A 13,629-nucleotide genomic window follows, 5' to 3' on the forward strand; every position below is an offset into this window, starting at 1 on the left:
CTCTCTTCCCTGCCTATGCCCTCGAGAGGTGGGCAGTGTAAAATTTCGTGACTCTTTTTCCACGACGCGAATCCTTAACCATCCGTCAAAATGGTGAGTTGGATAAGTATTTTCGTTTTGGGAATAGTAGTATAGTATAATCATGTGTTCTGCTACTTCAGTCATAACATTAAAGTGTAAAATGTCTGACACTAAGGTGATAGATGGTATGTGGTTACTTGGGCTTTGAACAAAATGGCACCCAATTTGTGTGAACAGACTTCTTTCTGCACAGTAGTGCAGACACCCAAATGGTCCCAACTATGCCAGTTTTCCCCCTGTTTGATGATGCCCCATGCCAGAGGCCACCTTTACCTGTAATGTCCTTTAAAATGAGGTTCTAGCATGAATCTAAGTGTTGAAGTGCCGGTCAGTGGCTTTGAACCCTTAGCGGTCGATTGTCATGTCTTGTACTTCTAGTATTGGTCCCATATCCAGTGACGCAAACGTAAGAGCTAACGCTGTATGTGTTATGTTTACAAATTGTTTGTCCGAGGTTTGCGTGTTAACTGGCCAAGCGTTCGTTTATTAACCTATGTTCAAATACTGGCGTGTGCAGGATGCCGGCATGTCATAAAAGTGTGTGTATACGTGGCCTATTCAGGCTGCGCTGTCAAAGCGTCGTCTCTTGGCAATAATTAATGTCTTATTTTTTTATAACCTTTATTTAACTAGGCAAGTCATTTTAAGAACAGTCTTATTTACAATGACGGTCTACCCTTAATGGCTATGCTCTCGAGTTTAAATCTGTTCGGTTTACTATTCAGAAACAGCTGGTGTTTTGTCTATATGACTCGCTATCCCGCTACTTGGTGGTATTAAATGCAGCCTGGTGTAATAAGCTGACGTTTATATTTTTCTGCCGATTGCATCGAGGCCTACTTGTGTCTGATCGTTCACCGGTTACGTAGATTTCTAACGTTAGGTATAAACTGGGTCGTCGAGCCCTGAATGCTGATTGGCTGACAGCCACGGTATATCAACAGATTGGGTGGGGTACTCAATTGTGATACTTGTGTGAAAGTAAAGATACCTTATATAAAATTAGTTAAGTGAAATTAACCCAATAAAATACTACTTGAGAAAGTCTAAAGGTATCAGATTTTGAATGTGCAGTGGTGGAAGAAATACTAAATTGTCATACTTGAGGGAAAGTAAATGCTATACAAAAATGTGCTTATATTTAGCAAACCAGGGGCACACTCAACACTCATACATAATTTACAAAGGCAGCATTTCTGTTTAGTGAGTCCACCAGATCTGAGGCAGTAGGGATGACCAGGGACATAATTTTGATATGTGTGAATTTTGCCTTTTTTCTGTACTGCTAAGCATTCAAATTGTGACTAGTACTTTTTGCTGTCAGGTAAAATGTATGGAGTAAAAAGTACATAATTTACTTTAGGAATGTAGTGAAGTTAAAGTAGTCCAAAATATAAATGGTAAAGTACAGATACCCCAAAAAACTACTTATGTAGTTCTTTAAAGCATTTTTACTTAGGTACTTTACACCACTGTTTATCAGACCGAATACTATGGGTATGACTAAACATTTATTTTTACTGGTCTAATTATGTTGGTTACCTCGGGTTTGTGATATGGCCAATATACCACGGCCATGGGCTGTGTCCAGGCACTCTGCGTTTTGTCATGCATAACAAACAGCCCATAGCTGTGGTATATTGGCCATATACCACACCACCTCAGGCCTAATTGCTTAATTAACTTAGTAGCACACTCGAGAGCCAACTTTTGTGATGGCTAATCAAATTTTCCACCCGGTGCACCTTGCCAACCTATACACACCATTTACTGCAGTTTACTGTTTTTGGTTGCCTAGCATTGAATGATTTAAAGCATGAAGTTGGCCAATAAAGCTCTGTCAGCTAACCGGCAAGTATACTCGTTACTGTCTGCATGCTCAGGCCCCAATGCATCAGCTTTCAGTGCGTCATATCTGTTCTAATGGTACTGCATTCCACGGTTTATAGCCATGCAGAATCAGCCATTCTCATACCTTTTGTTAGACCTCCCTACATAATGAGTTTATACAATGGGTGGGTCTAATCCTGAATGCTGATTGGTTAAAACCACATTGCAGCCGGTATCTATTCCACAAGTTACCACCTGCTAAATCAATTACTTTAAAAAGGCCTATTTACTGTTCCATATCAGCCCAGCCAGGCAATTTATAAACATGATCTCCACTATAAAAAGCATCTAGACATCCTCACATTTCTTTTGAACTAACATTGTTTTCAACCGCGGAAATTTGTATAAACCTGTTTCAATATTCAAATTTGATCTCCAGGTGTCCCATAGTAATGAACGTTTCGGGACGAGACAGGCAGGCAGCGTTTCCCAGCCAGTCGAAATCATGAATCAGCGGTCATCATTTTTATGGAAATATACAACTAAATGTAAAAACATCAAATGAAATTAAGTGCTAGTTTGCACTCTTTCCAGCTTGTTTGAAGTGATTGTTAGCTGTGTTGACTAGCTTTTCTGAACTGATATTGCAGGGGAAAGCCTGAGAGAAAGGTGTCTACAGCATTTTGACGTAGTTTCTCACCTTTATGTTGACGAATGAGTGTAAGCAACTACATTGCGTAAGTGTCCGGCCGAGGGCTCTGAGTAATTCTTGCGTAATAGACAGAGGTATCTATTTTTCCTCCCGGTCTTACTGAAAATACAGCTGTCCCGGTTGATATGTTATCGAATAGATATTTGACAAACACCTTGAGGATTGATTATAAACAACGTTTGCCATGTTTCTGTCGCTATTATTTATATTTTTCGGCATTGTCGTGACCGCAATTTCCGGTCGAATTCTCAGCCAAACTTGAAGAACAGTTATTTCGGCTACAAAAATAAATATTTTTGGAAAAAAAAGAACATTTGCTATCTAACTGGGAGTCTCGTGAGTGAAAACATCCGAAGCTCATCAAAGGTAAACAATTTCATTTGATTACTTTTCTGATTTTTGTGACCAGGTTGCCTGCTGCTAGCTAGGCATAATGCTATGCTAGGCTATCGATAAACTTACACAAATGCTTGTCTTGCTTTGGCTGTAAAGCATAATTTCAAAATCTGAGATGACAAGGTGATTAACAAAAGGCTAAGCTGTGTTTCACTGTATTTCATGAATATGAATATTTTCTAGGAAATAATTTTTTTGTCCGTTGCGCTATGCTAATTACTGTAGTTGATGACAACGCTCCAGGATCCGGGATGGGTAAATTCAAGAGGATTTAAACATTCATGAAAATACAAGTTTCTTACATCATTTAAAAGCTTAACTTCTTGTTAATCCAGCCGCTTTGTCAGATTTCAAAAAGGCTTTACGGCGAAGGCATACCATGCGATTATCTTAAGACAGCACCCCGCATACAATAGCATTAAACATTTTCCAAACAAGCAGAGGCGTCACGAAATGACGATAAAATAAATCACTTACCTTTGAAGCTCTTCCTGTTTGCAATCCCAAGGGTCCCAGCTACATAACAAACAGTCCTTTTGTTTGATAAAGTCCTTTATCCCAAAAAAGTCAGTTTAGTTGGCGCGCTTGACTCAGTAATCCACTGGTTTCCCTTGTTCAAAATGCATACAAATGAATCCTGAAAGTTACCAATAGACTTCGTCCAAACAAGTCAAACAACATTTCTAATCGATCCACAGGTACCCTGATATGTAAATAAACCATCAAATTTAAGACAGAGAATAGTATGTTTATTACCGGAGCTAAATTACTAGGTGCGCACTGTCATCCACGCACGCCACAATACTACAGCCAAAATGGGAGCCACTTAGAAAAACTACAAATTCTGGCTAATTTTTTTTTACTTTAACTCTTTCTAAAGACTGACATCTACTGGAAGCCCTAGGAACTGCAATCTGGGAGGTATTCCGTTGATATTCGCATAGACAGCCATTTCAATGAGTGAGCTCAAAAAATGTATATTTTCCGTATGGATTCTCCTTGGGTTTTTGCCTGCCATATCAGTTCTGTTATACTCGGACATTATATTAACAGTTAGAAAACATTCTAAAGTTACCAATCCAATACTACCAATTATATGCATATCCTAGCTTCTGGGCTTGAGTACCAGGCAGTTTACTTTGGGCACCTCAGTCATCCAAACTTCCAAATACTGCCCCCTAGCCCGACAAAGTTAAGGCAGTTATTCAGTTAAATATTGCATGCCATTTCATTTCATTCAACTCTTTCACAACACAGTACCCACTACAACACCGTGCGCACTACTCGACTACCAGGCCTATTGCGGTAGGCCTGCTGCACGCAGCAGAAACTGAGCATATATTTTCCACAGTCCTGTCCAATGATACTCCTCTCTTAGTAGGGTCTGCTCTGATCAACATTTTGGGAGTTGAGACATTAAAAGGGTATTGTTACAAAGGTTAATTTCTCTATTACAGTAAAATACTATTTTGGTGTCCATATGACTGATTTTTGTTGGATCAAACCTCAAATGTAAATAGTGTGTTGAAACTGCTTGTTAAAGGGGACAAGACAAAAGAAACACGGAGAGAGAAATGAACCTTTGACTTTTGTGATACAGGCATTTGGAACATTGCGTAAAACTTACATTTGAAATAATTTTATATAGCCCAGCCCTAGGTTGTAGCCATCAAATGTATTAGCAAACTTATTTCATTTCAAACTTCACATTTCCCTAGTATAGTCTACTTGTCGCAATGAGTGACGTTAGCAAAATGCCTGTGGTAAGTGATCGGTATGGTTGACGTCTAATTTTCAGTTTATTGTCACAGCTCTACATTAATAATCCCCCCCCCTCTCTGTAGGTGAACTTTACCGTAGACCAAATCCGTGCCATCATGGACAAGAAGTCCAACATCCGTAACATGTCTGTGATTGCGCACGTCGACCATGGTAAGTCCACCCTGACAGACTCACTAGTGTCGAAGGCTGGTATCATCGCAGGATCCCGTGCTGGAGAGACCCGTTTCACCGACACACGAAAGGACGAACAGGAGCGCTGCATTACCATCAAGTCAACGTGAGTGTCCACCTGGCCGATTGCCTATTAACATTTCTTCTGGCTGGGCAGAAGTAGGAGAGGTTTGGGCTGGCAGTTGAGTGGACTAACACTTTCTTCCACTGCAGTGCCATCTCCATGTACTACGAACTCTCTGAGAATGACATGGCCTTCATCAAGCAGTGCAAAGATGGCGTTGGGTTTCTCATCAACCTGATTGACTCTCCAGGCCACGTTGACTTCTCCTCTGAGGTCACAGCCGCTCTCCGTGTCACTGATGGAGCCCTGGTTGTTGTGGACTGCGTGTCAGGTAAGGACGACTTGCGCCCTAGTTATGTCGGACACGATCATGCTTTCATTTCTGTAAAAAATGATGGCATGTTCTATACTTTTTGTGAACAAGTATTTCTTTATTTTCAGACATCTGTCATACAGGATGTCATATTGATGCTAGGTTCCATGATTACGAGGTATATTATAAAAAGGAGTAGGAGTCAGTCAACAAACCAATCCATTTGTTCTCAACATTTTCCTAGCTCACGATCTGCTCTTGTCCGTCCCTGCCCAGGTGTGTGTGTGCAGACAGAGACCGTGCTCAGGCAGGCCATTGCTGAGCGTATCAAGCCCGTGCTGATGATGAACAAGATGGACCGGGCCTTGCTGGAGCTGCAGCTGGAGCCAGAAGATCTGTTCCAGACCTTCCAGCGCATCGTGGAGAATGTCAACGTGATCATTGCCACTTACGGAGAGGATGAGAGCGGTCCCATGGGCGCTATCATGGTAAGCTACTTATGTTGGCTGTACAATGCCTTGTCAGAAATTGTTGACAATTCACCTGTGAAATTGTGGCATTGTTCCAGTTCTGTTTTGCACCTAATGACAAAACTGCTGTTTACATGAATATTGAAAGTGTTTCTCTGGAAATGGAGTTCTAGTTTCTTGGCTTGGTATCAACCCTGCCCTAGTAGTAATAACTATTCTCTTACAGATTGACCCGGTCATTGGAACTGTTGGCTTTGGGTCGGGACTCCACGGATGGGCCTTCACCCTGAAGCAGTTTGCTGAAATGTACGTGATGAAGTTTGCTGCCAAGGGTGATGCACAACTAGGACCTGCAGAGCGCTGCAAGAAGGTGGAGGACATGATGAAGAAGCTGTGGGGTGAAAGGTGAGGGACCAGTCACTGTCAACCTTGTAATCATCTGCCACATTTTCCTGAACTAGCTCCTGCCAGATTGCCTGGTACATGTCAAGGCTTGTCAGTTTACAGTGTAGTTAACCTCTCTAGGGGGTGTGGGACGCTACCGCCCCACCTGGCCAACATTCAGTGAAATTGCAGTGTGCCAAATTCAAAAACAAATACTCATTATAAAAATGTATGAAACATGCAAGTGTTGTACATGGGTTTAAAGATTAACTTCTTGTTAATCCAACCACGGTGTCAGATTTCAAAAAGACTTTACGGCGAAAGCAAACCATGCGATTATCTGAGAACAGCGTCCAGCAGACATCATTACAGTTAGCAGCCAAAAAGAGGAGTAACAAAAGTCAGAAATGGCGTTAAAATGTATCACTTATCTTTGACCTTCATATGGTTGCACTCCGAAGACTCCATGTTACACAAATGTTTGTTTTGTTCGATGAAGTCCCTCTTTGTATTCAGAAACCTCCGTTGTTGGTGTGTTTTGTTCAGTAATACATTGGAACAAAGAGCGGTCACAACAGACAGACGAAAAATCAATAAAGTACCATAAAAGTTCGTAGAAACATGTCAAACGATGTTTAATCAATCCTCGTGTTGTTTTTGTCATGAATAATCGATCATATTTCAACCGGACAAATGCTTCGTCAATAGAAAAGGCGAAACAAGAAAGGCGCGCTCCCGGTCACGCGCTGGACTCGTGTCTATCCAAATCTACCAGTTATATGCATATGCTAGCTTCTGGACCTGACTGGCAGGCAGTTTACTTTGGGCACGCTTTTCATCCAAAATTCAGAACGCTTCCCCCTACCCTAGTGAGGTTAAATGGTGATATTTTTTTCCCCTTCAGGTTTTTCGACCCAGCCACTGGCAAGTTCAGCAAGTCTGCCAACGGACCTGATGGAAAGAAGCTCCCCCGTACCTTCTCTCAGCTCGTCCTAGACCCCATCTTCAAGGTGAGTGGAGACATGACTTTAACAATGTTTAGCATTAGGCCAGGTGAGAGGGGATACATACTAGCCATGTACCGATAAGATCTGACCAGGAAAGTGCATTTCGTATTGTGCCTTTTAGCGCTTCATGCCTATGAATGATGACTTAATACATTCTTCACTTTGACCTGATTGTCCAGTGATGTTAAACTGCAGTCTGACGCATGGCAAAGGCAATTCTATAGTTACCTCTCCCCATATGAGCCATCTGTATTTTATTGTATGGTCCACCCATTTTACGTTTTAACTGCCGTTTCTGCTATAGGTGTTTGACGCCATCATGAACTTCAAGAAGGAGGAGACGGCCAAGTTGATAGAGAAGCTGGACATCAAGCTGGACAATGAGGACAAGGAGAAGGAGGGCAAGCCCTTGCTGAAGGCTGTGATGCGTCGCTGGCTGCCAGCCGGAGAGGCCCTGCTCCAGATGATCACCATCCACCTGCCCTCCCCTGTCACGGCCCAGAAATACCGTTGTGAGCTGCTCTATGAAGGACCTGGTGACGATGAAGCTGCCATGGGTAAGACTACAACCACTCTTCTTTCCTTCATCTGCACTCATCTGGAAAAATAGATAGTACCATATACCGGTCTGTTAACCCAACTGTCTCCTAAGGTATCAAGAACTGCGACCCCAAGGCTCCCTTGATGATGTACATCTCCAAGATGGTGCCCACCACCGACAAGGGTCGCTTCTACGCCTTTGGCCGCGTCTTCTCTGGCTGCGTGTCTTCCGGCCAAAAGGTGCGCATTATGGGACCAAACTTCACCCCTGGAAAGAAAGAGGACCTCTACCTTAAACCAATTCAGAGGTTGGTACTCTGGAACGCTGCACTTCTAATGGCCATACTTTGTAATTTGTCTCTCGCAATCCATGAAAACCATGTAAATCTGTGACCATCCAGTAAGCACAAGGCGCATGCATGGGAGTAGCACATTTTAAATGCTGATAAGCTCTTGCCCAGTATTGAACAGTTGACTGACTCTCCCCTGTTCCTCATTAGGACCATTCTGATGATGGGACGTTACATTGAGCCCATCGAGGACGTGCCATGCGGGAACATTGTTGGTCTGGTTGGAGTAGACCAGTACCTGGTGAAGACCGGGACCATCACCACCTTCGAGCAGGCCCACAACATGAGGGTGATGAAGTTCAGCGTCAGCCCTGTGGTGAGAGTGGCTGTGGAGGCCAAGAACCCTGCTGACCTACCTAAGCTGGTGGAGGGCCTGAAGCGTCTAGCCAAGTCTGACCCCATGGTGCAGTGTATCATCGAGGAGTCTGGAGAGCACATTATCGCTGGAGCCGGTGAGCTGCATCTGGAGATCTGCCTCAAGGATCTGGAGGAGGACCATGCCTGCATTCCACTGAAGGTACACTAGTCCTCCATGCCTTGTTACATGTAGGGCTTTCACATGATCCCTTCTAAACTCAGCAAAAAAATAAATGTCCCTTTTCAGGACCCTGTCTTTCAAAGATAATTTTTAAATATCCAAATAACTTCACAGATCTTCATTGTAAAGGGGTTAAACACTTTCCCATGCTTGTTCAACGAACCATAAACATTTAATGAACATGCAACTGTGGAACGGTCATTTAGACACTACCAGCTTAGACTGTAGGCAATTAAGGTCACAGTTAGGAAAACTTAGTACACTAAAGGGGCCTTTCTACTGACCCAGGGTCCCTGCTCATCTGCATGAACATGCCTTAGCCTTGCTGCAAGGAGGCATGAGGACTGCAGATGTGGCCAGGGCAATAAATTGCAATGTCTGTACTGTGAGAGCCTAAGACAGCGCTACAGGGAGAAGGGATGGACAGCTGATTGTCCTCGCCGTGGCAGACATGTAACAACACCTGCACAGGATCGGTACATCTGAACATCATACCTGCAGGACAGGTACAGGATGGCAACAACAACTGCCCGAGTTACACCAGGAACGCACAATCGCTCCATCAGTGCTCCGACTGTCCGCAATAGGCTGAGAGAGGCTGGACTGAGGGCTTGTAAGGCAGGTCCTAACCAGACGTCGCCTATGGGCACAAACCCACCGTCGCTGGACCAGACAGGGCTGGCAAAAAGTGCTCTTCACTGACGAGTCACGGTTTTGTCTCACCAGGCGTGATGATCGGATTCACGTTTATCGTCGAAGGAATGAGCGTTACACCGAGGCCTGTACTCTGGAGCGGGATCGATTTGGAGGTGGAGGGTCCGTTATGGTCTGGGGCAGTGTGTCACATCATCATTGGACTGAGCTTGTTGTCATTACAGGCAATCTCAACACTGTGCATTACAGGGGAGACTACCTCCTCCCTCATGTGGTACCCTTCCTGCAGGCTCATCCTGACATGACCCTCCAGCATGACAATGCCACCAGCCATACTGCTTGTTCTGTGCGTGATTTCCTGCAAGGCAGAAATGTCAGTGTTCTGCCATGGCCAGCGACGAGCCCGGATCTCAATCCCATTGAGCACGTCTGGGACCTGTTGGATCGGAGGGTGAGGGCTAGGGCCAGGAACTTGCAGGTGCCTTGGTGGAAGAGTGGGGTAACATCTCACAGCAAGAACTGGAAAATCTGGTGCAGTCCATGAGGAGGAGATGCACTGCAGTACTTAATGCAGCTGGTGGCCACACCAGATACTGACAGTTTTGACTTGATTATTCCATTTATGTTAGTCACATGTCTGTGGAACTTGTTCAGTTTGTCAGTTGTTGAATCTTACATTCATACAAATATTTACACGTTTGCTGAAAATAAATGCTGTTGACAGTGAGAGGGCGTTTCTTTTTTTGCTGAGTTTACAATGGTGTTACGTTACGGGCAGTGTTATCCTACTGATGTATTTAATAATTAAACACCCCCTCCACTCTCCCACATAGAAATCCGACCCGGTGGTTTCCTACAGGGAGACTGTGTCTGAGGAGTCTGACCAGATGTGTCTGTCCAAGTCCCCCAACAAACACAACCGTCTGTACATGAAAGCCCGTCCCTTCCCCGACGGCCTGGCTGAGGACATCGAAAAGGGTGACGTCAGTGCCAGACAGGAACTGAAGGTCCGTGCCCGTTTCCTGGCCGACAAGTACGAGTGGGATGTGTCTGAGGCCCGTAAGATCTGGTGCTTCGGCCCCGACGGTACCGGCCCCAACCTGCTGATGGATGTGACCAAGGGAGTCCAGTACCTGAACGAGATCAAGGACAGCGTGGTGGCTGGCTTCCAGTGGGCTGTCAAGGAGGTAAGCAAGACTCATGGATGTAATTTTTCCTACTTTGTTGGTCACTTTAAAACAAGCATACCATCATTTGAAGAGGCACAATTCTGTGTTGGGGAATACGCCAAGGGTAGTTTTCTGAGAATGTAGATTTGTCACGCAAACTGAAGTGCTTGTATCAATACCTTAAACATTACTATTTTGTTTCCAGGGTGCCCTGTGCGAGGAGAATATGCGTGCTGTCCGCTTTGATGTCCACGATGTGACCCTCCACACAGATGCTATCCACCGGGGTGGTGGTCAGATCATTCCCACAGCCCGCAGAGTGCTGTATGCATGCCAGCTTACAGCTCAGCCAAGACTCATGGAGCCTGTCTACCTGGTGGAGATTCAGGTATGCCTACAATTGACATTTAAAATGTTTCATTAAATGTTTGGTTTCAACAAGGACTATGTCTGATGTGAAATCATGCACCACACTGAACAAGTGATGGCTAAATCCATAAAATATGATACTTGACTAGAAATGAGCTCATCTCCAGGATAATGGAAGTTGACTAGAAAAATGCTACAACCTTGAACAGCATAGCTTTCTTGGACAGGTTGGCGTTAACCATCGAATTCAATGGTGTTAACCTTGTTTCCCCCTCTCCCTGCAGTGTCCTGAGCAGGTGGTGGGAGGCATCTATGGTGTGCTGAACAGGAAGCGCGGTCATGTTTTCGAGGAGTCCCAGGTCATGGGGACCCCCATGTTCATCGTCAAGGCTTACCTGCCTGTCAACGAGTCCTTCGGTGAGTGACCCACCAAGTGCAGTCCACTTTTCCCTTATCTGATATGCACTTCTCAGGGAATTGTCTAGCCCTGATTTGTAGTAAATGTGTATTGTATAAAACAAATTGATATATGCTAATACCTGTGTTCCTTCTCAAGGTTTCACAGCAGACCTGCGTTCCAACACCGGTGGCCAGGCCTTCCCCCAGTGTGTGTTTGACCACTGGCAGATCCTCCAGGGAGATCCCCAGGACACATCCACCAAGATATCCCAGATTGTGGCTGACACACGTAAACGCAAGGGGCTCAAGGAGGGAATTCCTGCATTGGATAACTACCTGGACAAATTGTAAAAGGCTACCCTCTCATTCCCCCCCACCCCAACACTGAGACCAGAACTGTACAGATCACCATGGGCACAAACATTTTCCATAAGGAAAGCAAAGACCTTATCAAGAGAAACAATTAGGAAGAATTGTAAACATAAATTAAATAAAAATGGAAAATATAAACTGGTTCAACATTCTTTGGAGAGGGTGGTAGGAACGGAAATTTGTGTGAGGACTGCCGTTGCGATTACCGGTAACACAGGTGGATCAATATATACACATTTCATACACTTGAGTATACAAAACATGAAGAACACCCACTCTTTCCATGACTCTGACCAGGTGAAAACTATGATCCCTTATTGATGTCACTTAATAATCGACTTCAATTTGGGCTCCCGAGTGGCACAGCGGTCTAAGGCACTGCATCTCAGTGCTAGAGGCGTGAATACAGACCCTGGTTCCATTCCAGGCTGTATCACAACCGGCCGTGATTGGGAGTCCCATAGGGCTGTGCACAATTTGCCAGGGTAGGCCGTCATTGTAAATAAGAATTTGTTCTTAACTGACTTGCCTGGTTAAATAATTGGTGTAGATGAATGGGGAGAAGACTAGTTAAATAATGATTTTAATACTGCAGCGCCAGCTGTGCCATCAAAGTCCTGGGTTCGCGCCCAGGCTCTGTCGTAACCGGCCGCGACCGGGAGGTCCGTGGGGCGACGCACAATTGGCCTAGCGTCGCCCGGGTTAGGGAGGGCTTGGTCGGTAGGGGTGTCCTTGTCTCATCGCGCACCAGCGACTCCTGTGGCGGGCTGGGCGCAGTGTACGCTAGCCAAGGTGGCCAGGTGCACGGTGTTTCCTCCGGCGCATTGGTGCGGCTGGCTTCCGGGTTGGATGTGCTCTGTTAAAGAAGCAGCGGCTTGGTTGGTTGTGTATCGGAGGACGCATGACTTTCAACCTTCGTCTCTCCCGAGCCCGTACGGGAGTTGTAGCGATGAGACAAGATAGTAGCTACTACAACAATTGGATACTACGAAATTGGGGAGAAAAAGGGGTGAATTTTTAATTTTTTTTTAAATGATTTTAAGTCTTGAGATATGGGTAAGACAAAATATATAACTGCCTCCTTTGAAAGGAGTGTGGTAATTCCAGGTGCACTGGTTTATCAAGAATTGCAGCGCTGCTGGGTTTTTCCATAAGTTACGTGTGTGTATCAAGACTGGTCCACCATCTAAAGGACATCAGCCAACTTGACAACTGGAAGTGTTAGTCCACATGGGCCAGCATCCCTGTGGAAAGCTTTCCACATCTTGTAGTCATTCCCTGATAATTGAGTGTTCTGAAGGTGTGGGGTGCACAACTCAAAATTAGGAAGACATTCCTAAATGTTTGGTATACTACACTGAACAAAACTATAAAAGCAACATACAATTAAATATTTTGTTGAGTTATAGTTCCTATAATATCGGTCAACTTTAAATAAATGAATTAGTCCTTAATCTATGGATTTCACATAACTGGGAATATCGATATGCACCTGTTGTTCACAGATGCCAAGTCAATCACACTTCTGTGAAATCAAACTGTCCACTTAGGAAGCAACACTGATTGACAAATGTCACATGCTGTTGTGCAAATGGAATAGACAACAGGTGGAAATTATAGGCAATTAGCAAGACACCCCCAATAAAGGAGTGGTTCTGCAGGTGGGGACCACAGACCACTTCTCAGTTCCTATGCTTCCTGGCTGATGTTTTGGTCACTTTTGAATGCTGGTGGTGCTTTCACTAGTGGTAGCATGAGACGGAGTCTACAACCCACACAAGTGGCTCAGTTAGTGCAGCTCATCCAGGATGGCACATCAATGTGAGCTGTGGCAAGAAGGTTTGCTGTGTCTGTTAGCGTAGTGTCCAGAGCATGGAGGCGCTACCAGGAGACGGGCCAGTACATCAGGAGACGGGGAGGCCGTAGGAGGGCAACAACCCAGCAGCAGGACCGCTACCTCTGCCTTTGTGCAAGGAGGAGCACTGCCAGAGCCCTGCAAAATGACCTCCAGCAAGCCACAAATGTGCA

At 44.7% G+C, this 13,629-nt stretch overlaps 1 protein-coding gene and 1 non-coding gene across 3 annotated transcripts; both read left to right on the plus strand.

The window, feature by feature from the left end:
* LOC139406521 (elongation factor 2b) lies at nucleotides 1-11,726 on the plus strand. Of its 2 annotated transcripts, XM_071149187.1 has the most exons (14): nucleotides 3-93; nucleotides 4,864-5,078; nucleotides 5,186-5,367; nucleotides 5,478-5,527; nucleotides 5,626-5,837; nucleotides 6,046-6,224; nucleotides 7,108-7,213; nucleotides 7,515-7,767; nucleotides 7,863-8,058; nucleotides 8,251-8,617; nucleotides 10,126-10,479; nucleotides 10,667-10,849; nucleotides 11,115-11,247; nucleotides 11,387-11,726. In XM_071149187.1, exons 5-14 carry the CDS (start codon nucleotides 5,691-5,693, stop codon nucleotides 11,578-11,580), a joined length of 2,112 nt encoding a protein of 703 aa, XP_071005288.1. In that variant the 5' UTR covers nucleotides 3-93; nucleotides 4,864-5,078; nucleotides 5,186-5,367; nucleotides 5,478-5,527; nucleotides 5,626-5,690; the 3' UTR covers nucleotides 11,581-11,726. The 2 variants fall into 2 exon arrangements, with proteins under 2 accessions (XP_071005286.1, XP_071005288.1); XM_071149185.1 differs by lacking the exon at nucleotides 5,478-5,527 and having other exon boundaries at nucleotides 1-93.
* LOC139408171 (small nucleolar RNA SNORD37) lies at nucleotides 7,344-7,412 on the plus strand. Its single transcript, XR_011634226.1, has one exon. It is a non-coding gene; the product is annotated as a small nucleolar RNA SNORD37 (small nucleolar RNA).
* Nucleotides 11,727-13,629: the final 1,903 nt, after the last annotated feature.

This window comes from Oncorhynchus clarkii, chromosome 4, assembly GCF_045791955.1.
Source record: "Oncorhynchus clarkii lewisi isolate Uvic-CL-2024 chromosome 4, UVic_Ocla_1.0, whole genome shotgun sequence".
Classification (NCBI taxonomy): domain Eukaryota; kingdom Metazoa; phylum Chordata; class Actinopteri; order Salmoniformes; family Salmonidae; genus Oncorhynchus; species Oncorhynchus clarkii.